Source organism: Tursiops truncatus, chromosome 14 (genome assembly GCF_011762595.2).
Source record: "Tursiops truncatus isolate mTurTru1 chromosome 14, mTurTru1.mat.Y, whole genome shotgun sequence".
Classification (NCBI taxonomy): Eukaryota; Metazoa; Chordata; class Mammalia; order Artiodactyla; family Delphinidae; genus Tursiops; species Tursiops truncatus.
This window is the reverse complement of record NC_047047.1, coordinates 11,076,955-11,099,181: the sequence shown is the minus strand read 5'-3', so window position 1 is coordinate 11,099,181 and position 22,227 is coordinate 11,076,955. Positions and strand designations below refer to the sequence as shown.

General features: G+C 44.4%; 2 protein-coding genes and 1 long non-coding RNA gene across 6 annotated transcripts in view; 1 reads left to right on the top strand and 2 right to left on the bottom strand.

The window, feature by feature from the left end:
* TMEM87B (transmembrane protein 87B) overlaps positions 1 to 3,702 on the bottom strand; it is a 278,511-nt gene extending 274,809 nt beyond the window's left edge. For all 3 annotated transcript variants that reach the window (XR_012325607.1, XM_073791134.1, XM_073791135.1), the window contains exons 1-2: positions 3,544 to 3,702; positions 561 to 621 (exon numbers count right to left, since the gene is read on the bottom strand). Coding sequence is in view for 2 of the 3 variants with exons in the window: in XM_073791134.1 (XP_073647235.1) it covers positions 561 to 621; positions 3,544 to 3,702 (220 nt within the window). In the remaining variant the exon portion in view is untranslated. The remainder of the gene's footprint in view (positions 1 to 560; positions 622 to 3,543) is intronic.
* Positions 3,627 to 14,950, top strand: LOC141276309 (uncharacterized). Of its 2 annotated transcripts, none has more exons than XR_012325610.1 (3): positions 3,627 to 3,763; positions 4,175 to 4,246; positions 14,331 to 14,950. It is a non-coding gene; the product is annotated as an uncharacterized lncRNA (long non-coding RNA). The 2 variants fall into 2 exon arrangements; XR_012325609.1 differs by lacking the exon at positions 14,331 to 14,950 and adding an exon at positions 6,328 to 14,121.
* A 2,031-nt stretch (positions 14,951 to 16,981) lies between these two features.
* MERTK (MER proto-oncogene, tyrosine kinase) overlaps positions 16,982 to 22,227 on the bottom strand; it is a 111,575-nt gene continuing 106,329 nt past the window's right edge. The window contains exon 19 of the mRNA XM_033838402.2: positions 16,982 to 17,879. Coding sequence (XP_033694293.1) covers positions 17,366 to 17,879 — 514 coding nt within the window. The 3' untranslated portion in view covers positions 16,982 to 17,365. The remainder of the gene's footprint in view (positions 17,880 to 22,227) is intronic.

Genomic DNA, 22,227 nt, shown 5'->3' with positions numbered 1-22,227 from the left:
ATGACTTGGTAGTCATGACACACCAGTATTTACACAGACAACACAGTCCCTAACAAATATTTTCACTTTCATAAGCTCTAAAACCCTAATTGTTAGTGTCTAATAATTTTTATTTCCTGCTGTGATCATATGTATATTTAGAAAATTTTCAGAAACACAAAGGTTTCATCACAATCATGGCATTTCATATAACCATAAAAAGAATTTACTGAATTTTAAAAGGGATTCAGAGTCAAATTTCGGAGGTCAAATACTTTTTTGCTGAAGACTTCTTTACTAGGTTTTAACTATAATTTTTAAAGAATGATAAAGAATGATTCACATTACATTTTCTGAGACAGGATCAGAAAAATTCATTCTTGAAAATAACTATGACCCGACTGGAACAAAAGAAACCCTTAAAATGTTAGGATCACTTAAAAACATTTGCCTAGTTTAAAATATATACTATTACAATGTGTTATGTTAGTTTATGTTAAATTAATGCATGAGTTGATACTACATGTTGCTCATTTATAATTTATTGTTATTTTACTGTTATATTAGTTTATTATACTTACCAGAAAACTTGATCTCAGTAGAGTTAAACATAGTTTTCCTAAATATCAAAGGTCCTGATTTCTATAATGAAAAACAAAGAAATACAGAAAGCTCTTGTTAAAAAAATTTCTCTCTACTGTTTAAGAGTATAGTTTTATCCTGGAAAATACATAGTTCTAATCCTTTAACTCCTATGCCTGGAGTGATTATTCTTTGAAAACGTAAATCTGGGACTTCCCTGGCAGTCCAGTGGTTAAGACTCCGTGCTTCCACTGCAGGGACCACAGGTTCAATCCCTGGTCGGGGAACTAAGATCCCACATGCCCCGTGGCTCGGCCAAAAAAAAAAAAAAAAAAAAGGCATTAAAAACATAAATCTGATCACATCACTCACTGGCTTAGAACTCTGTCTCATGTAATCTACTCCCTGCAGTGGATGTGAGGCTCCAGAAGGCTCCTGGGGCCAGCAACACACGGCGGGTGAGTGCGACTGCCACTGTTCGATGACTGCTGTTCAGACGGAGAACCTGTCTGTGCATCTGCAGCTGCTCTCGTGGTATCAACATAAATGCACTTCTGATAAAACAACTGACCCTCTCCCTAAGTTATGGTTTACCGCTGTCTCTTTATAAGAGACCAAATCTCACTGCCGCTCACAGGGCCCCGCCCACCTCTCTTGCACCTTTCTCGCAGGTCCTCAAAAACATGATACTCCTTCCTGCCCTCAGGACCTTAGCAGTCAACTTGAAACTTACTTGAAATCCCCTCCCTGTCGCTCTCTTTATCTAGTTATTTCCTTCTTACCCCTGAAAGCCCAGTTCAAATATCCCTTTCCTCAGGGTGTCTTCTCCTGGAGCCCACACCAGGCCAGGCCCTCCCTTCCATAGTCTGTAAGACCCATTCCTCACAACCGGTACCACAACCAAAATGAAATCTTACACTAGTTATTTAATGTCTGCCCTCACCAAGAAAAAAAATCCTGTGAGAAGGGATTACGATAAACGAACATGTGGTTAGGAATTAAAGAAAAACACTGACAGGACAAGCAGCTCTTTCTTGATAACCTCTTCTCCCTCCTCAACAGTTTCAACATCAATAAAACCCCGGGCCCAGACCCCTCCTCTGAGCTGCACATCCACATACCCAATTACCTAAAGGTCACGTCCACTGGATCTCCAATAGACAGTCCACACTCACTTGCCCTAAACCAGACACCTGGTCAGGGAACTAGATCCCTCATGCCACAACTAAGAGTCTCATGCCGCAACTAAAGATCCCGCATGCTGCAACTAAGACCCAGCACAACCAAATAAATGAATATATTATTAAAAAAATTTTAAAAAAAGAACCATTTCTTGATAGATTTGCAGAACAAATGAAAGAAAACTCCACTTTCCTTTCCTGTTCTGAAGAACAAGTTTTGACAACTTGAAATGGGGAAAAAAAAAAAATCAGCCTACTCTTTGCAAAGAGCTTTATGGATTGCTACTGTCCTGAATCACACAGGACTAAAGATTACGTGGGACCCAAAGGTAATTTTTTCTTCCTCACGCAGGAAGCAAAGTCATTCTCTCCCCATGGCCTTTGGAATCTCACCATCCAAAGTATACTTGGCAAAGATCTTTACAGATATGGTCAAGCAGTCTGTATGCAGCCGATTCACTTCCAACTTATTCGGACTTAGTTTATGCTACTGCCTACTCACTACAGAAGCAGCATCAAACGGTAAGTGTGGTTCTCTGAGTTTTGCTTTTTACTGTTCAGAGAAATTTAATGATGAAGATACACAGGCTCTATCACTGGCGCACAAAATAGGGCACCAACCCAGAAGAATCCTGGAAAAGACGGTTGCACTGGGTCTTAAAGATTCAGAAAGATATGTATGCTCCTTCCTTTATGCAGCTTTTGTGTTATAGGAAGAATCTGTAGCCTCTGGTACTTTCTCTTTCCGGTTGAGGAAATCAAAATATAAGTTTTGCCTTTAGAATTGGGACATCGTTTCCATACATGTGGAAAATACTCATCTCAAACGGAGCTGGATGAAACCTCTGAATATAGAAAAGCAGGAGATAAGGCCTCTTCGATTTCCTGTCTCTCTTCAGCAAATCTTTCCAAAATTCTACCTCTGCATTCCTCCCACATCATCTCATGTAACTACTGGATGACAAGTTATCAAATGGTCTGCCCTGGAAAGGAAGCGTTTCCACGCACTCATGCCTCCAGACAAGTCTTGCAAACATCCCTTAATTTCTTTCCAAAATTCTACCTCTGCATTCCTCCCACATCATCTCATGTAACTACTGGATGTCAAGTTCTCAAATGGCCTGCCCTGGAAAGGAAGCGTTTCCACGCACTCATGCCTCCAGACAAGCCTTGCAAACATCCCTTAATTACACATTCTGCCCCCGCCCCCCGCCCACACACGCTCCCGGAGCTGTGATGTCAGGAACCCAAGAAGAGGGAAAGAGGGGTGGGGTGACTATTGCATGTTCCCTTCTCATTTAAAGAAAGAAAGAAAGAAAAGGCACAAGCTCTTTCTAAATTTATGCGGAAGCTGAAGCCCTGGAAAATCCACCCTGTGGCCACACGGGTGCGGCCCTGTGGCTGCACCCGGGCACGAGGAGAGGTCAAATCCAAAGATGCCGCTAGGAGTGCCGAGGGGTTCAGGGCTCAGGTCTGAATAAACGAGGACCTGATCTAGCCAGAGCAGGTCGGAGAAGAGCGAGGGGCCAGGACTTCGGGAATGGTGATCCTCATGAACAGGGTTCAGAAGGGATAGCAATCCCCCAGCACACAAGCCTGACTGATCCTCCCCACAGCCCAGGTCGGGCCGGAGGAGGGGGCGCTCCCCGCGCCGAGCAAAGAGCCCAGAGAAAGTATCAGGGCACCCGGGGCAGGCCCGGCCAGATCAACAAGACCGAGACCGGCTCCTGGAGCCCAGAGAGCCCGGGGAGGACCTGCGGGCCCGGGCAGCACCTCGCCTGGGTCCCGACACTCCACTTACGTCATTGATCGTCGCTGCCCAGAGCCCGAGCTCGGGGACGGCGCCCACAGCCGCCGGGCCCCAGCACAGGAGGCAGAGGGTAACTCGCAGCAGCGAGCGCCTGGCGGGAAGGCGGCCGCGGGATGAGAACCAGACCCCAGCCCAGCTGGTAGCGGCCATCTTGACGCGGAAGCCGCACCTGGCGCTCCGTGGCGCCCGCCACGCCCCAGGCCCGCACCAGGTGCAGCTCCGCCCCGGGCGGGTTCGGGTCCGGGAAGTGTGGCTGGGGCATGGAGGCGGGGCTCAGGGCCGGCCGGGGCGTGGAGCTAGAGGTGGGGCCAGAGAGTGGAAAGGAAAGGGGGCGGGCTAGAGGGAGGGGTCCGAGCGTAAAGGCGGGGCCAGGCAGGGTTGGGGAGCCGGGAGAGGAGGCGGGGCCGGGAGGGCGTGGAGGAGATGGGCGGGGCTCAGAGTCAGGCCGGGGGGAGGAGGCGGGGCCGGAGGGGAGGAGGGGCTCTAAATCAGGTCCCCGCTGGAAGCGGCTTCAGCCCGAGGCGGGAAGCTGAGGTCCCAGAATTTGCATGGCTCTGGTCGAATGCTTAGTGGGAAATATAGGATGGAGCTACTAGCTAAGGTTTTTCTCTGTGTATTTCAGTTTCTTGAATCCTCTGCATTTGTCCCCCAACCCCCTCATCTCAGGGGAAATAAGCTGTTCTCTAAATTCACGGTAAGTGCCTGGAAAGTGCTTTGAGGTCCGGTCCGTTGAACCCAAGGCGTAGTATTGTGAGTATAATGTCGGTAGGATGGTTAAAGATTTTTAGAACAAAGTTGCCTGGTTACTTAAAGCTCAGAGGGGCAGAGCTTGGGTCTGTCTTAACGGTGTACTTCGCCAGGCATTTTTGACTGTGAAACCTGAGTAAATGTCTTGCTGTCAAAGAGAACTACAGTAGTTTATTATTAAATGTAAATAATGTCCAGAGGGAGAATACAGTCCTAGTTTAACATTGTCATTAACGTAAAATAGGATCGATTTATAGTCAAGAGGATCTGGCCTTATCAGTCATCTTAGTCACTTATTTAGACTAATTACTGAGAGCCTAATGTGTAATAAAGACTGCACGTGCATTCCATACGTGCCTTTCCCAGCAAGCAGTTGTGATCATTTCTATGTGGATGGAAATAATAGACTACGCCAAGGCCTGGAGGAACAGAAAGACCTACCAGATGACTAGTTATTGGTGTGAGATGGACAGTGGAAAGACTGCGAATATTTAAACAGTAGCAGAACATCCAGGTCCTCCTAAACACTTTAGTCTAAGACATCAGAGGGGCAATGATGGTTTTTAAGCAAGGCGGATGAAGTGACCAGATTCTTTTGGTTAATCTCAGTCATATGAAAACTGTGTTAAGGAGGGCAATGAGATGATCAGTTAAGAATATTTCAATACTTTGTATGACCAGTTAAGAATAAATTACAGTAATTCAGAGATGGTGGCCTCAACCACAGAAGCTTCCATTAGAATAGAGATTTGGATGGATTCCAGAAATGTGGGAGATGGAGATTTTAAATTAAAAGACCTTGGTGATTGATTAGATATTGGAGCTTAGGAAGGAGAGGAGTTGAGGCTGGAACCAAGGTATCTGACTGGAACAAATGAGGTGTGGACCATCTGGAAGAGGAGAAAAGTGAGGAGATCCAGGACTACATGGCTTCACAAAGGGGTAATTTATTTAGGTAACTGTACATTGGGAAAAGAGGAATACCCAAACAATTCAAGGAGTGTTGGACTCACAGTCTGAGTTGGTGTTGGCTCCCTATTAGAATGAGAGGCATAAGGGGCCAGGTAATAAATAGAATCTGGGCCCATAGTTGGATCCACTGGGTCCACAGACCCACGTGGTGGTAATTATCCTGGTTCCAGATTGTATAATTGGAATATACATAATGAGTAGCTGAAATGACCTTACACTAGTCCTTGGTGTCTAGAATAAGAGCTGTCTTAATGGGGAAGTCCAGGTAGAAACCTCTGAATCTGCCCTGCTGGCCAAACCATATTGTCTCCTGGGGGGAATGGCAGAAATTAGTGCTACCTTTAAAAGATGCAATGGTGGTGGCTACCATCACATCTCCATTTAATGCCTCTTCCACTGTAGGTGCTCCTGTTAGTACAATATTATTTACAAAGGACACTTTGTGTCCTTTTCCGTTGATCCACTCACATCCCTCTATCCCAGATATCCTTGTCCCAAATCTTCTGATCTTTCTCCTCCCAGATTCCTGACCAGCTGGCTAAGCCATTAACCACTGCCCATAAATCCATGTATGTTTAAACTTCAGACAACTTCCCTTTCCACAAAAAGTGAATAAACACATGCATTGCCTGAAGCTCTGTCCCTATGCCCCACCCTGGGGACGCTGGAAGGATTTCTTCCTCACCTTTGTCTTTCAAGGCCACCCCTGAGCAAGACTAGAGTGCAGCTGCTATCCTTTTTCAACTTGCCCCTACCTATGGAGCTGATCCACCTATGTACCAAGCTCAGGCTTTTAACCTCTCTATCAGCTGGTCATAAATAGGATCTTCCTTGCAGCCCTGGGTGTGAACTGAGGGAGAAGCACTTTTGCAACTTTGCTTGATGTCAATGAAAGTAGATAAACAACGTCTATGTCTATTAACTACAAAGCCCTTGATGACAGAGAAATGATTAAAAAGTTTTCTGAATTGGAAGAATTATTGTTAAAGTGCCCATTCCCCCAAAAGTGATCTACAGTTTCAGTGCAATCCCTATCAAAATTCCATTTTTTCACAGAAACAGAAAACTCCTAAAATTTGTATGGAAACACAAGAGACCCTCAAATAGCCAATGCAATCTTGAGAAAGAAGAAGAAAGCTGGAGGCATCACACGTCCTGATTTTAAACTATATCACATACAAATGTAGTTATTTACAAAAGAGAAAAATATGTACAGATATTGAAAACAAACTTATGGTTACCAAAGGGGAAATGTGGGGGGAGGGATAAATCAGGAGCTTGGGATTAACTTACACACACTACTATATATAAGATAGATAACCAACGAGGACCTACTGTATAGTACAGGGAACTCTACTCACTAGTGTGTGATAACCTATATGAGAAAAGAATCTGAAAAAGAATGAATATATGTATATGTATAACTGAATCACTTTGCTGTACACCTGAAACTAATACAACATTGTAACTCAACTATACTCCAATAAAATTTTTTAAAACTATATTACAAAGCTACAGTAAACCCCCCCCCAAAAAAAAACAGTATGCTATTGGCATAAAACAGACATATAGATCAATGGAACAGAATAGAGACCCTGGAAATAAACCATTGCATAATGGTCAATTAATTTTCTACAAAGTCTCCAAGAATACACAATGGGGAAAGAACAGTCTCTTCAATAAGTGGTACTGGGAAAACTGGATATCTATATGCAAAAGAATGGATCCTATCTTACACCATACACAAAAATCAATGCTAAATGGATTAAAGACTTGGTCATAGAGCTGAAACCATAAAACTCCTAGACGAAAATGGAGGAGCTAAGTTCCTTTACATTAGTCTTGGCAACGATTTTTTGGATTTGGGACCAAAAGCAAAAATAAATAGTGGGACTACATCACACTAAAAGCTTCTGCACAGGAAAGGAAACCATCAACAAAATGAAAAGCAACTTATAGAATGAAACTACTTGCAAACCACACATCCAATAAGGAGTTAATATCCAAAATATACAAGAACTCATACAACTCAATAGCAAAAAAACCAACAACAAATAGCCCAATTTAAAAAATGGGAAAAACACCAGAATAGACATTTCTCCAAAGAAGACACACAGATAGCTAACGGGCACATGAAAAATGCTGAACATAACTAATCATCAGGGAAATGAAAGTTAAAACCACAATGAGGGTCTTCCCTGGTGGTACTGTGGTTAAGAATCCGCCTGCCAATACAGGGGACACAGGTTTGAGCCCTGGTCCAGAAAGATCCCACATGCCACGGAGCAACTAAGCCTGTGCACCACAACTACTGAACTTGCGCTCTAGAGCCCACGAGCCACAACTACTGAGCCAGTGTGCCACAACTACTGAAGCCTGTGCGCCTAGAGCCCATGCTTTGCAACCAGAGAAGCCACTACAATGAGAAGCCCGCGCAACACAACTAGAGAAAGCCCGTGCATAGCAATGAAGACCCAACACAATCAAAAATAAATAAATAAATAAAAATGTTAAAAAATCACAATGAGATATCACCTCACACCTATTGAGATGTCTATTATCAGTAATAAATAATGATAATACATAAAAGATTAAATAAATAGGACAGAAAGAAAACCTCTTCCTTACAGTAGGACACCAACAAGTAAATATAGAATGAATGATGGAGTTAGGAAATCATCATTTGGTAACTGTCATACTTACACTTGACTCAGAAAGAATCATCAATTGGATTCTAAAATTAGTAAAAGTTTGTTGAGGAAGTATCTGCCACAAACTATATTCATTACAAAGGGGAAAATAGTAATTTTATAGTAGAGAAACCTGGCAGACACCACCTTAATGATCAAAGTTAATATCACAACGAGTGGGACAAATTGACATGATATGTCTCACGCTGTGATGCCATGAAAAGAAGCAGCATCACTTCTGTGGTATTCCTGCCCAAAATGCATCACCTGAATTGAATCATGGGGAAACCTCAGATAAACTCAAATGGAGGAACATTCTACAACGTAACTAGCTAGATTGAATTTCTAACAGTTGCTTTTCACAAGAAACTTGTATATCATATAAATATTTTTCTAGTGTGTCAAAGTTTTATTGTTTACTAATGCTTCATACAGACCCCTTGTTATGCAACCATTAAAATTCAAGAGCACTAGGAAATAGAATCGTTTCTAGAACACTAGCCAATCCTCACCAGTAGGTGACACTAGCTGATTGAAGATATTTTATATAAAATACTGTCTACTCTAAATGGCTTTTTAATCCAGAGTTTTCATCTTCCAACTTCAATTGATGATGCTATATATACCTCTAATTTAAGCCATTAAAACCTTAATCAGTCAGCAAACATTGTGTGCCTTAGTGCTAAGTATCACACATTTGATTGCTGGTAATGGACTCAACAGGGATTTTACATTATTAAAGAACAAATGCTTTTATGTGTTATTTATTTATTTATCTTTACATCATCTTTATTAAGCAAAATAATAACAACAGCATATATGTTATTTATTTTTTAAACATCTTTATTAGAGTATAATTGCTTTACAATGGTGTGTCAGTTTCTGCTTTATAACAAAGTGAATCAGTTATACATATACATATGTCCCCATATCTCTTCCCTCTTGCATCTCCCTCCCTCCCACCCTCCCTATCCCACCCCTCTAGGTGGTCACAAAGCACTGAGCTGATCTCCCTGTGCTATGCGGCTGCCGCCCACTAGCTATCTATTTTACATTTGGTAGTATATGTAAGTCCATGCCACTTTCTCACTTCATCCCAGCTTACCCTTCCCCCTCCCTGTGTCCTCAAGTCCATTCTCTATGTCTGCGTCTTTATTCCTGTCCTGCCCCTAGGTTCTTCAGAACCATTTTTTTTTTAGATTCTGTATATATGTGTTAGTATTTGTTTTTCTCTTTCTGACTTACTTCACTTTGTATGACAGACTCTAGGTCCATCCACCTCACTACAAATAACTCAATTTCGTTTCTTTTTATGGATGAGTAATATTCCATTGTATATATGTGCCACATCTTCTTTATCCATTCATCTGTTGATGGACACTTAGGTTGCTTCCATGTCCTGGCTATTGTAAATAGAGCTGCAATGAACATTGTGGTACATATCATACTGTTTTGATGATGGTAGCTTTGTTTTTTGTTTTGGATGTATTAGGTCTTTGTTGCTGCACATAGGCTTTCTCTAGTTGTGGCGAGTGGGGACTACTCTTTATTGCAGTATGTGGGCTTCTCATTGCAGTGGCTTCTCTTGTTGTGGAGCACAGGCTCTAGTAGGCCTGTGGGCAGGCTTCAGTAGCTGCAGCATGTGGGGTCAGTAGTTGTGGCGTGTGGGCCCTAGAGTGCACGGGCTTCAGTAGTTGTGGCTCATGGGCTCCAGAGCGCAGGCTCAGTAGTTGTGGTTCACAGACTTCATTGCTCCACAGCATGTGGGATCTTCCCGGACCAGGGCTCGAACCCGTGTCCCCTGAATTGTCAGGTGGATTCTTAACCATTGCGCCACCAGGGAAGTCCCTGTATTATATTTTGAAATCAGAAAGCATGATACCTCCAGCTTTGTTCTCCTTTCTCAAGATTGTTTTGGTTATTTGTGGTGCTTTGTGTTTCCAAGTGCTCATTAATAGATGAATGGATAAAGAAGATGAGACATATATATATACATGTGTATATATATATATATATATATATATATACACAATGGAATATTAACCGTAAAAACTAATGAAATCTTGCCATTTGCAACAACATGGATGGACCTAGAGGGTATTATGCTTAGTGAAGTAAGTCAGACAGAATAAGACAAATACTGTATGATTTCACTTATATGTGGAATCTAAAAAACAAATGAACAAATATAGCAAAACAGAAACAAAGTCATAGATACAGAGAATAAACAGGTGGTTGCCAGAAGGGAGGGAGGTGGCGGGGAGGAGAGAAATAGGTGAGGGAGATTAAGAGGTACAAACTTCCAGTTGCAAAATAAATAAGCCATGGATATGAAATGTACAGTGTGGGAAATATAGTCAAGAAATATGTAATATCTTTGTATGGTGACACATGGTAACTAGACTTATCCTGGTGATCATTTTGAAATGTATAGAATTATCAAATCACAATGTTGTGTAACAGGAACTAACGTAGTGTTGTAGGTCAATTATACTTGAAAAACAAACAAACTCATAGAAGAAGAGATTAGGTTTCTGATTTCCAGAAGTAGAGGGTAGAGAGAGGCAGAACTGGATGAAGGCATTCAAAAGGTACACACTTTCAGTTATAAGATAAATAAGTACTAGGGATGTAACGTTATACATGAAATGTGTTCAGTGAGTAAATCCCAAGAGTTCTCAACACAAGCAAAAAATTTTTTTCTATTTCTTTAATTTTGTATCTATATGAGATGATGGATGTTCACTAAACTTATTGTGGTGATCATTTCATGATGTGTGTAAGTCAAATCATGATGCTGTACACCTTAAACTTATACTGTGCTGTATGTCAATTATATCTTTATAAAACTGGAAGAAAAATATAAAAATTAGGTTGTCATTTTACTGTTGAGTTGTAAGAATTATGTATAAATTCTGGATAAAAGTTCCTTTTATCCAGACTGATGATCTGTGGTTTTGGATTGGAATATTTAATCCATTCACGTTTAGTGAACTACTCATCACTGGCTAAGCAAGAAACACTGGGAATGCCAGGCAGACTTGTAAACTTCCTGAACTTGGAATATATTATCCAAGCTACAGACAGATCCATAAACAAAATGTGGAGGCCTCATTGGCCCAAGATGTTTAAGTACAACGTCTGATCAATGATTGGCTTACTACTAAGCTCTGCTTGACTCCCGGATGACCCCTTAAAAGCCAGACTTAAAAATAAAAATGCGGATAATTTTAAAAAAGCAACTGAGCAGAGGCACCAGTGTTCAAACATTGCAGGAGAAACGCAATCTACAGGATTAGTTCAGGCAAACCCCTAAAGAAACAGTGATAACAACCACCCCTGGAAGGAGAGACAAATTAGAATCCATAGTTGTTGCAATATATGATCTGAAATATCCAGTTTCAACAGAAATAGATTAAATGGGTAAATAAACAAGAATATTAATGTGTACACAGGAAAAAAGTAGTCAATAGAAACTTTCCCTGAAGGGATCCAGATGTTGGACTGAACAGACATTTTATATGTAAAAAAGCATCTATTTATAAATATGTTCAAACAATGAAAGAAAACCATTTTTTTAATCAAATAGAGAATATCAATAAAGAAAGAGAAGTTATTAAAATAACTGAATGGAACTTCTGGAGTTGAAAAAATACAATTACTAAGATGAAAAACTCACTAGAAGGGCCCAACAGCAGACATGAGCCAGCAGAAGGAAGAATCAGTGAACCTGAAGGTAGATCATCACTGATAATCTCACCTAAACGACAGGAAGAAAAAGAGTTGGAGAACCACACATTTTTGAATGAGAAACTATCTTCTGTCTCTGGAGAAACTATGTTAAAACAAGCCTCGTGGAGTTAAGTACTCATGGAGTACTCCGTGGAGTTAAAGAAGCAGCCTGCATTCTCTTGTTCAGACTTGTAACATGATGGAATTTTGGTTTTCAAACTCCAGCTGATGGCCCTTTAATTTTAAGTCAGATGGGGCTGGGCCTTGGAGCCTGCTTCCAGGAAAAGCGTTTGATCTAGCTCTGAAGTTTGTTACAGAGTCTGGACAGCATCTGCAGGCCTGGCTGATCTGCTTTACCGTGGTATTAATAGACTTCAATAAAATGTGCAAGTCAGAGCCCTCTGAGGAATAGTCTTTAAAAGAAAGTATTCATTTGAAGCCTTCTATTCCCTCTTCTGGACTGTTATCCAAGACAGCAAGGTCTAGATTGCTGTGCTCTGCAAATCCCAACGTCCCAGTTCTGTTCAGAATATAGTCACTAATATTCTCAGTGAGTATCAGTTGAATGGGTGAGTTGATTGTATCCGCACATGGTTGATGTTCAAAAACACTTTTCTTTTTTCAAAAATACTTTTTTGGTTAGAATTTGTAGATGTGCAGTTTCAGTAAATCCACAGATTCATTTAAAATGATTGTGTCCTTAAGAGGTAGGAAGGGTTAATATACATAATTCTCAAGCATCTCTTTCGAATATCTATGCATGGAATCCTAGATATTATACATGAAAATATTCTAAAGTAGTGGTCTTTGGGTTACAATTTCTGGAAATAATCACTACATTAAAATACAAATAAGTTAGGTAATTTAGACATGCTTTTTAAAGTTAAACAGGATTGGCAATTTTACTTCTATTCTTAGACCTTTAAAAGGGAGAAAATAAAACCTACATATAGAAACATCACACGTTACTGAAATGTTCATTAAAGAAAGCAAAACTTCCCGTTTTCCCATTTGTCACTCAAGGTACCTAAATGTCTTTAGAGAAGTTAAGTTGCTGTTATAACTGGTTTATTTTTGGGTGAGTTACTTTCCTACCGACTCAGCAGAAGTTCCAACTTGCTTTTGTCATTTACCAGGAGAAGTTACAAAATTCTTTACTTTCATGAGTCAGGACAAGTCTGGCCAGAATCGACCTGATTTGTAAGATAAGAGCTGTGGTTTGGCCTGTTTCCTGAGAGGGAATCTCTGCTTGGTCTGGGGGACATGGAAGAAGAGGGAGGGTCTCCTCCTCCCTGGAGGGCACTCTGACACCTCAGGTCCCCAAATCCTGTTGGTAAAGTCACCACTGCTTGCCATCACCCATATATGGAAAGAGAATGGTCACTGAAGCTCAAATAACTAAACTCCAGGACGAGATTGATAGGAGAGGTATCTGGGCATCGCTGTGTAGGCAGGTGCCGGCCTCTGGGGGATGAGGACCACTCTCCTGCACCCTGGCCACTTCCCCTACTGTGTGCATCAGTGGCAAAGATTAAGTCTTTTTCTTTTCCTCCTCTCCTTTCTCCTCTCCTCTCCTCTCCTCTCCTCTCCCTCTTTCTCCCTTCCTTCCTCTCTCCCTCCCTTCCTGCCTCCCTTCTTTCTCTCTCTCTCTATTCTCCTTATTATTATTATTTTTTGGCTGCATTGGGTCTTAGTTGCGGGATCCTTCGTTATGGCGCTCGGGCTTCTCTCTAGTTGTAGTGTGCAGGTTTTTCTCTCTCTAGTTGTGGCGCGAGGGCTCCAGAGCGTGTGGGCTTTGCAGTTTGTGGCATGCAGGCTCTCTAGTTGAGGCGTGTGAGTTCAATAGTCGTCGCATGCTGGGCTTAGTTGCCCTGCGGCATGGGAGATCTCAGTTGGACCAGGGATCGGACCCACGTCCCCTGCATTGGAAGGCGGATTCTTTACTACTGGACCACAAGGGAAGTCCCTTTTTCTTTTCTTTTTTGAATTAGTTTGCGTTATTTTGGAGGCGGTTGATAACATAATCAGGGACAATATTTCTACTATGACAAATGGTGAGTTTGTACTGCATAAGCAATGAAATTGGGAGAAGCCTCTGATTGGGAGAAGCCTCGATAACAAGCATAAGGTCCTTTCAAGGACCTTGCCACCTCCCCTTCCTACAGGGGGTTGCAGGAGGTGTTGCAATCTCTACTGTACACTGATGGACACTTGGGCTCCGGGAGATCAAAGTGACCTGACCAAGATTGCCCAAGGAATGCTCACAGGACTGGTTCCTGTCTAGCCCTTGCTGTTGGCTGCGTGGTCTGACTCCTGAGGCCCTGATTCTTCTCACTTCTCCTTTCTACTCAGAAAGAAAGGCCAGAAAAAGGAATGGAAAGGGGGGTGGGGAGGAGGGGAGAAAAGAAAAGGAAAGGAAAAAGAAGAAAAAAGGAGAGAGGTGGGGAGGGGAGTGAGGGAGGGAGGGAAGGAGGGGAGGAAAAAATAACCCTCCCAAGGCAGAGCTAGTCTCACCTGTAGGTCACAAGTATTTCTGGTATTTGTTTATTTCTCTTGCTCTCCCCAGCCCTGTCCCAGCCCTGTCCCAGCCCGGCTGAAGAGAATGACTGTCTTGTTTCTCCCTGTTTTCTCTCCCAGACTTTTGGCCCATAGGAGTCACTTACAAAAGTAATTTGAGTTTATACAAAAGAGAACTTGAAGGGCTATGTTCAGTTCATGCTCAGAAGTCTATACAAGACTTTGCCAGGGATCGGGTCCTCTGAAAGTTACTTCTTTCAAACATTCCAGCGTGGCTGAGAGAAGAACATGGTGGTAGCGACCGTCTCAGCGAGTGTCTGAACGAGGGGAGTCCGGCTCCATTCTCCTGTTGGGAAAAGGAGGCTGGGATGGGAGTTCTGCCCATCACGCCCCATTTACCCAAGGCCCTGGGGCATCGCTGTGGGGTTGAAGTGAATTTCTCTGCCATGTTTGTTACTGTCTCAGGAAAAGCCGGAAGTCACAGCTTTCTCTCTACAGCAGAACTGGCCCAGGCTTTCCAGCCCTTCTCGGGCCACACGGCATATACTGAGCAAACTGGACAGGATTTGGGGGGCTGTGGGCATTTGACGACCTATTCATTATATATTTATTTACATTATGTAATTAAAATTAGAAACACAAAACACAAAGTGTATTAGTTTAGATATTTAATATTAAATGTGTATGAAACTCCCAAGTATGTTTTTCAATTTGCTTATTTATCTTACAGATGCAAATATACATTTTAAAAAAAATATTTATTTAATTTATTTATTTGGTTGCGCTGGGTCTTAGTTGCAGCAGGTGGGCTTCTTCGTTGTGGCTCATGGGCTCCTTAGTTGCGGCATGTGTGCTCCTTAGTTGCAGTGGCGGCCTTCTTAGTTGTGGCTCATTGGCTCCTTAGTTGCGGATCACCAGCTCCTTAGTTGTGGCATGCAAACTCTTAGTTGCAGCATGCATGTGGGATGCAGTTTCCTGACCAGGGATCGAACCCGGGCCCCCTGCATTGGGAGCACAGAGTCTTAACCACTGTGCCACCAGGAAGTCCCGAACATACCTTTTTTTTGGGGGGGGGGAGCTGCACGGCTTGCAGGATCTTAGTTCCCTGAGCAGGGATCAAACCCATGCCCCTTGCAGTGGAAGCACAGACTCCTAACCACTGGACCACCAGGGAAGTCCCCACGAACATACCTTTTTACCTTGGGTTTTTTTGCTTAAACTAGCCAGTCAGTTCCTGATCAAGACATTCTCAATAGTTACCACCAGTAGGAAACTTTATTTGCACAAAGTAAAAAAATAAAAATTTTCTACGGATTTTCAAATAACCATTCAAAATTGTCCAACAGTAGAAATGATCTTTCTAGGCTCTAACAGCCTTTTGTTTTTTTCCTTTCACGGATAAAATGTGGTGCTAGCATTTCTCCTAACAATGCAGTTTCCTCGCCAACCCGCAGAACTTTCTTGTCTGGAGCATTTCACAGTAACAATAGAGCTGGCAGACCCTGGAGACTGGGGCATCTGGGCTGGCATCCGGGACCAGGACCCAGACTGTGAGGGCCACACACTGATCCCTGCAGGCTGCAGTGGCTTGGGTGAGGCTACTCACAATTGCAACACACCTGGGGATGCCAGTGGCCCTGCGCCTGCGTGGCTGCCCCAGGGGCTGAAGGGATCAACACTGAAACTGACCACATCAGTCTACTGCTTTACTAGCAGAGTAAGTGAGCCTCCTCTTGCCTCAGTCTGCCCAGCTGTGACATGGAGATAATAACAGTAGTACCTACCTGGTAGGGTTGTTATGAGGATTAAATGACTGCCAGGCCTGGCCACATAATAAGGGCTATCTATGTGTTTGTTAAAAAAAGTTAAAAGGTCGAGAGGCGAGGCTCTAGAACAGACCCCCAAATCACATGCTTAGAGCCAGCCAGAACTGGATTCCTTCGTTCTGAATTCTAGCTCCCGCCCTCTCTAGACACGGGCCATAGCAGGCCCTCAACCTTTCCAGCCTCTGTTTCCTGGCCCATGCGTGATGATGGCACTGGTACCCACGTTAATGATGTACATATTAATGTACAGTTCACATAAAGTGCTTGAGACATAACAAGTGCTCAACCAGCAATGGCTCTTATGACCCAGCAGAGCCAGGACGTGGACTCAGGGGTCCTAAGCTCTGAGCTTGTTCCCTGTCCACTGCCCGCGTCTCCCTCCTATGAGTCTCGCCTTCCCACAGAAAAGTGCTTAACTTCTTGGACCCTCTTCTAGAATTTTTTTTTTTTTGGCCATGCCACGTGGCATGCAGGATCTTAGTTCCCTGATCAGGGATTGAACCTGTGCCTCCTGCAGTGGAAGGGCAGAGTCCTAACCACTAGACCACCAGGGAAGTCCCTTCTACGATTTATTTGAAATCTTTCCACTCAGATTGTATTTTTCAACCCTCTAATATTTTGTTTTGTTCTTCATCTTTGGGCTCTCTGGAGTGGTTTTTCCATATCTTTAAAAAAAACAATGTCAAGTGGTCAGAGCAATTGCATCGAGGGCCCCGCATCAAGGGAATTCCTTTGCAAAGGCACGGAGGCAGCCAGTGGCCATGTCTTTCCAAGTCTCAAGTAAGTACCACGCATCTTTCCTCATTCATATTTTATTAGGAAGCCAGATCGGAGAATTCATCAGTTATAAAACTTTAAATATGAAATGAATCTCTCTTATCAAAGAGATGATTCAGGTGGGAATACCAGATTTTTCTTAAGAGCAGAAGCAAAGGCAAATATGGCATTTTATTTTACAAATATTTAATAGTCATGAAAAAGGAAAAGAACTTTAAAAAAACAACTTTGTGCCAACGTGAACATCCAGGAACTGCTGTGGAGATGGGGCTGTTAGAGCTTAAATGTTAAGATCATCCAGAAAAGTGACATAAGTCATCTTTTATTAAAATAGAATATCTTTGTCTCTTTCCACCATATACATATAGATATTTTCTCTTTAAATAAATATATGTTACGTATTCTAAACGATGACTTACTTGACAACATTCACGTGGTGCTTTTGGGCCAGGGCATTGACTTGGTAAGGAAGACATATACCAAAAACATCGAGTGTATGTGGGTTCTCGTATGGAGGAATTTCCAGGATTTGGGAATGTGTCTCAGCTCTCCTCACATGAGGACTTCTGAGTCTTCTGAGGAGTCGTTGGCAAATAAGAGTTCATCTGACGCTGGGCTCCCCAAGGGCAGCGTGCTGGACTGGGACCAGGAGACCCCATTCCTTACCAGCCTGTCCTCCAGTAAAACACCGTTCCTTCCCGCCGTCCCCGTCGCCGGGGCAGCAGGAGCCTGCTCTTCCCAGCCCTCGCTGACCCCGTTCAGGATGTACCTTCCCTCGTGAGGTCTGTTGTCATGGATTTCTGCGGTGACCACGCTGACGGTGGCGCCGGGTGTGCAAGAAGCAATGACCAAGTCGGGATGGATGTTCACGTCCAGCTGAGCAAGTGCCGAGCCCTCGGCCGGGCCCTCGCAGCTCCCCGGAAACTGTGTGTTGACGTAAATGATGTCGGCTTCGTTCTGAACTTCAGGCAGGCTTTCCAAGAGCTTTTCTAGCTGCAGCCTCAGCATTGAAAACGTGGGGCGGTCCAAGGGCTCAGCTCTCCAGCAAGAGTGCATGACTTCATACCTAGAAGCAAAGAAGAGTGTTATCTCCTGGCTCAGCACGTGCAATCCGCCCCTGCTTCTCCCACTCAGGTGGGAGTGGAGGGGCTGGGGGGAGGGGGAGGGGAGCGGGGGTCCTGGGAGCAGACAGGTGTCGGCGCCAGCTCCACACTCACCATCGTTCCAGGCCTTGCGAGGCTCGAGGCATGAAATCGAGAGGGGGGCCGGCGTGGGCAGGTGTGTGAAGAATAAGGGCAGTGCTGTGACAGTGGCAGGTGAGCCCTGGGCTGGGACAGCCCCTGATTTGAGGCGGCCGCAGCTTCGTGGCGCGTGTAGGGCTGCTGAACCTTGGCCACCTGATGCTGTTCCGTGAAGGAGAAACGCTCGGGGGCCCCTGCTCTTCTCCGTGACTTCGACCTCCTCCAGTAAAAGTAATAACCGCTGACCTGTCATCGGCATTTACTATCTGACAGCCATCGTGTAAGGTACTTTTAGAGACACTAGCCTGCTTGGCAGCACGAGCCCACACACAGGTACTGTGATCCCCATTTTACAGAGGATCCCGAGAGCGTGATGCTTGGCCCCAGGACGAGGGTGAAGCTGTGACCCACATCAAAGAGTGTCTGACGCCAGAGCCCATGTTCTTAACCACGGAGCAGCCCTGCTTGCCATGGGTCAGACCCTGACGGGTTTAGGTTCTACCCTGTGGGCAAGGGGGAACCACAGAAAGATTGTGCTTCGGTGCGTTCCCACGACCAGATGATAATGTTAGGAAAGTTGCTTTGGATGTCACCCAAAGGATGTATTAGGATCCTGGGGGTGATGAGAAGAACAAGTCAGGAGACAGAGGAGCCTGCACTCCCCTGTAGGAAACAGGGACCCGCTCGTTCACGTACATATACTGTGGATGCCACTGCACCAAAGTTCCCACAAGTGTCACCACCCCCAGGCCCCGCCAAGCCCTGGACCTCTATGGTCTGACAGTACTAGCAGACCCCGTTTTATTGCACTTCGTTTTATCACACTCCAAAGATACTGCGTTTTTTTTTTTTTTTTACCAGTTGAAGGTTTGTGGCAACTCTGCATCGAGCAAGTCTATTGGTGTCATTTTCCCAGGAGCATTTGCTCACTTGGGGTCTCCGTATCACAGTCTGGGAATTCTGACAATATTTCCAACGTTTTCCATTATTGTCATGTTTGTTAGGGTGACCTGTGATCTTTGATGTTACTATGATAATATTTTTGAGGTGCCGCACACCGTGTCCACGTAAGACAGCAGATTCAATCAAAGGACGTCGTGCGCGTTCTGACGGCTCCACCGACCGGCCATCCTCTGCCTCTCTCCTTCTGCTCGGGCCTTTCTATTCCCTGAGATACAACGCCGGTGAAATGACGCCAGTTAATAACCCTAGAATGGCTTCTAAGCGTTCAACTGAAAGGAAGAGTCACAGGCCTCTCACTTTAAGGAAGCTAGAAACGATTAAACTTAATGAGGAAGGCATGTCAAAAGCTGAGACAGCCCGAAAGCTAGGCCTCTCGTGCCGAACCGCCCAGGTGTGGATGCAAAGGAAAAGTTCTTGAAGGAAATTAAAGGTGCTACTGCAGTGAACACATGAGTGATGAGAAAGCAAAACGGCCTTATTGCTGATGCGGAGAGTCTGAGACCAGCCACAACATTCTCTTAAGCCAAAGCCCAATCCAAAGCAAGGCCCTACGCAGTGGTTGAGAGTCCGCCTGCCAATGCAGGGGACGCGGGTTCGTGCCCCGGTCCGGGAGGACCCCACATGCCGCGGAGCGGCTGGGCCCGTGAGTCACGGCTGCTGAGCCTGCGCGTCCGGAGCCTGCGCTCCGCGACGGGAGAGGCCACAGCAGGGAGAGGCCCGCGTACCGCAAAAAAAAAAAACAAAACCAAAAAAAAAAAACCAAAGCAAGGCCCTAACTCTCTTCAGTTCTATGAAGGCTGAGAGAGGTGAGGGAGCTGCAGAAGAGAAGTGTGAAGCTAGTAGAGGTTGGTCCATGAGGTTTCAGGAAAGAAGCCGTCTCCATAACAAAAGGACAAGGTGCTGGTGTAGAAGCAAGTTATCCAGAAGATCTAGTTAAGATCATTAATGAAGGTGGCTACACTAAACAGCAGATTTCCAATGCTGACAAAACGGCCTTATATTGGAAGAAGATGCCACCTAGGACTTTCACAGCCAGAGAGGAGAAATCAATGCCTTGTCTCAACGCTTCAAAGGACAGGCTGACTCTCTTGTATGGGACTAACGCAGTTAGCAGGTGACTTTAAGTTGAAGCCAGTGCTCATTTACCATTCCAAAAGTCCCAGGGCCCTTGAGAATTATGCTAAACCTACTCTTCCTGTGCTCTATAAAGGGACCAACAAAGCCTGGATGACAGCACACCTGTTTACAACATGGTTTAATGAATATTTTCAGCCCACTGTTGGGACCTCCTGCTCAGAAAAATGGATTCCTTTCAAAATATTCCTGCTCATTGACAATGTACCTGGTCACCCGAGAGCTCTGATGGAGATGTATAATGAGATGAGTGTTGTTTTCATGACTGCTAACACGACATCATACTGTAGCCCAGGGATCAAGGAGTAATTTAGATTTTCCCATCTTATTATTTAAGAAATATATTTTGTAAAGCTAGAGTTGCCATGGATAAGAGTTTCCTCTGATGAATCTGAACAAAGTAAATTGAAAACCTTCTTGAAAAGATTCACCATTCTAGATGCCGTTAAGAACATCTGTGATTCATGGCAAGAGGTCAAAATATCAACATACACAGGAGTTTGAAAGAAGTTGATTCCAACCCTCATGGATGACGTCGAGGGGTTCAAGTCTTCACTAAAAGAAGTAACTGCAGATGTGGGGGGAAGAGCAAGGGAACCAGAATTAGAAGTGGAGCCTGAAGATGCGACTGAACTGCTGCAATTTTAACCTGTGGTTTTTTTTTTGGCTACACGGAGCAGCTTGCGGGATCTTAGTTTCCCAACCAGGGATCAACCTGGGCCCTTGGCAGTGAAAGTGTGCAGTCCTAACTACTGGACCGCCAGGGAATTCCCTGAATTGCTGCAATTTTATGAATTTTAATGGATAAGGAGTTGCTTCTCATGGATGAGCAAAGAAAGTGGTTTCCTGAGATGGAATCTACTCCTGGTGCAGATGCTGTGAAGATTGTTGAAATGACAATAAAGGATTTAGAATATTACATAAACTGAGTTAATAAAGCAGCAGCAGGGTTTGAGAGGATTGACTCCAAGTCTGAACGAAGTTCTCCTGGGGGTCAAATGCTATCAGACAGCATCGCGTGCTACAGAGAAATCGTTCATGAAAGGAAGAGTCGATCGATGCAGCAAACTTCGCTGTTGTCTTATTTTAAGAAATTGCCACGATGACCCCAGCCTTCAGCAGCCACCGCCCTGATCAGTCAGCAGCCACCAACATCGAGGCAAGACCCTCCACCAGCAAAAGGATTATGACTTGCTGAAGGCTCCGATGACGGTTAGCATTTTTTAGCAATAAAGTGTTTCTTTAAAAAAAAAATTTATTTATTCGGCTGCGCCAGGTCTTAGCTGTGGCAGGCGAACTCTTAGCTGTGGCATGCGGGATCCAGTTCCCTGACCAGGGATCGAACCTGGGCCTCCTGCCTTGGGAGCACAGAGCCTAAGCCACTGGACCACCAGGGAAGTCCCCACAGAGTGTTTTTAAAATTAAGGTATGTACACCATTTTCTAGACATAATGCTATTGCACACTTAACAGACGACAGTATGGTAATCATAACTTTTATATGCACTGGGAAACCAAAAGATTCCTGTGACTCACTCTACTGCAGTGCTCTGGAGCTGAACCCGCAATATCTGGGAGGCGCGCTTGTACTGGGGGAAGGAATGGAGGGGAGGGGGACCCTGAAAGACACCTGCTGGCTGTGGGGACCCAGTGGGATAAGAAAGAACAAGGTGGCCTCTGTGTGTCACCCTGGAGACGAGGAGACCGAGGGCCGGTGCCACGAACCACAGTGGCTGCAGCTGGGAGGCTGTGAGTTTGGCCGAGGAAAGGTACCCCGGAGGTGATGGGCGCACCGCCCAGAGCGGCCTCTTGGGTGATGGGGACCTGGTCATCCAGAGGTGGGGGTGATGCCGTAAGAAGACGTGGCCCTCAGCGGGCAGGACCGGGGAGCGGGGCTCCAAGCACACCCTGTTATTTCCATTGCTGTATTTCTCAGGGTTAACTGTAAAATGACCTAGGGGCAACCAAACACAGGAGTCAACTCATCTCCACTAAGGTGAGACAGCAAACAGAGGTGCTCCGAAATATCTGCCTCAGTTTTAAAAGAAAAGACCCCAGATATGGAAATGCAGAGAGC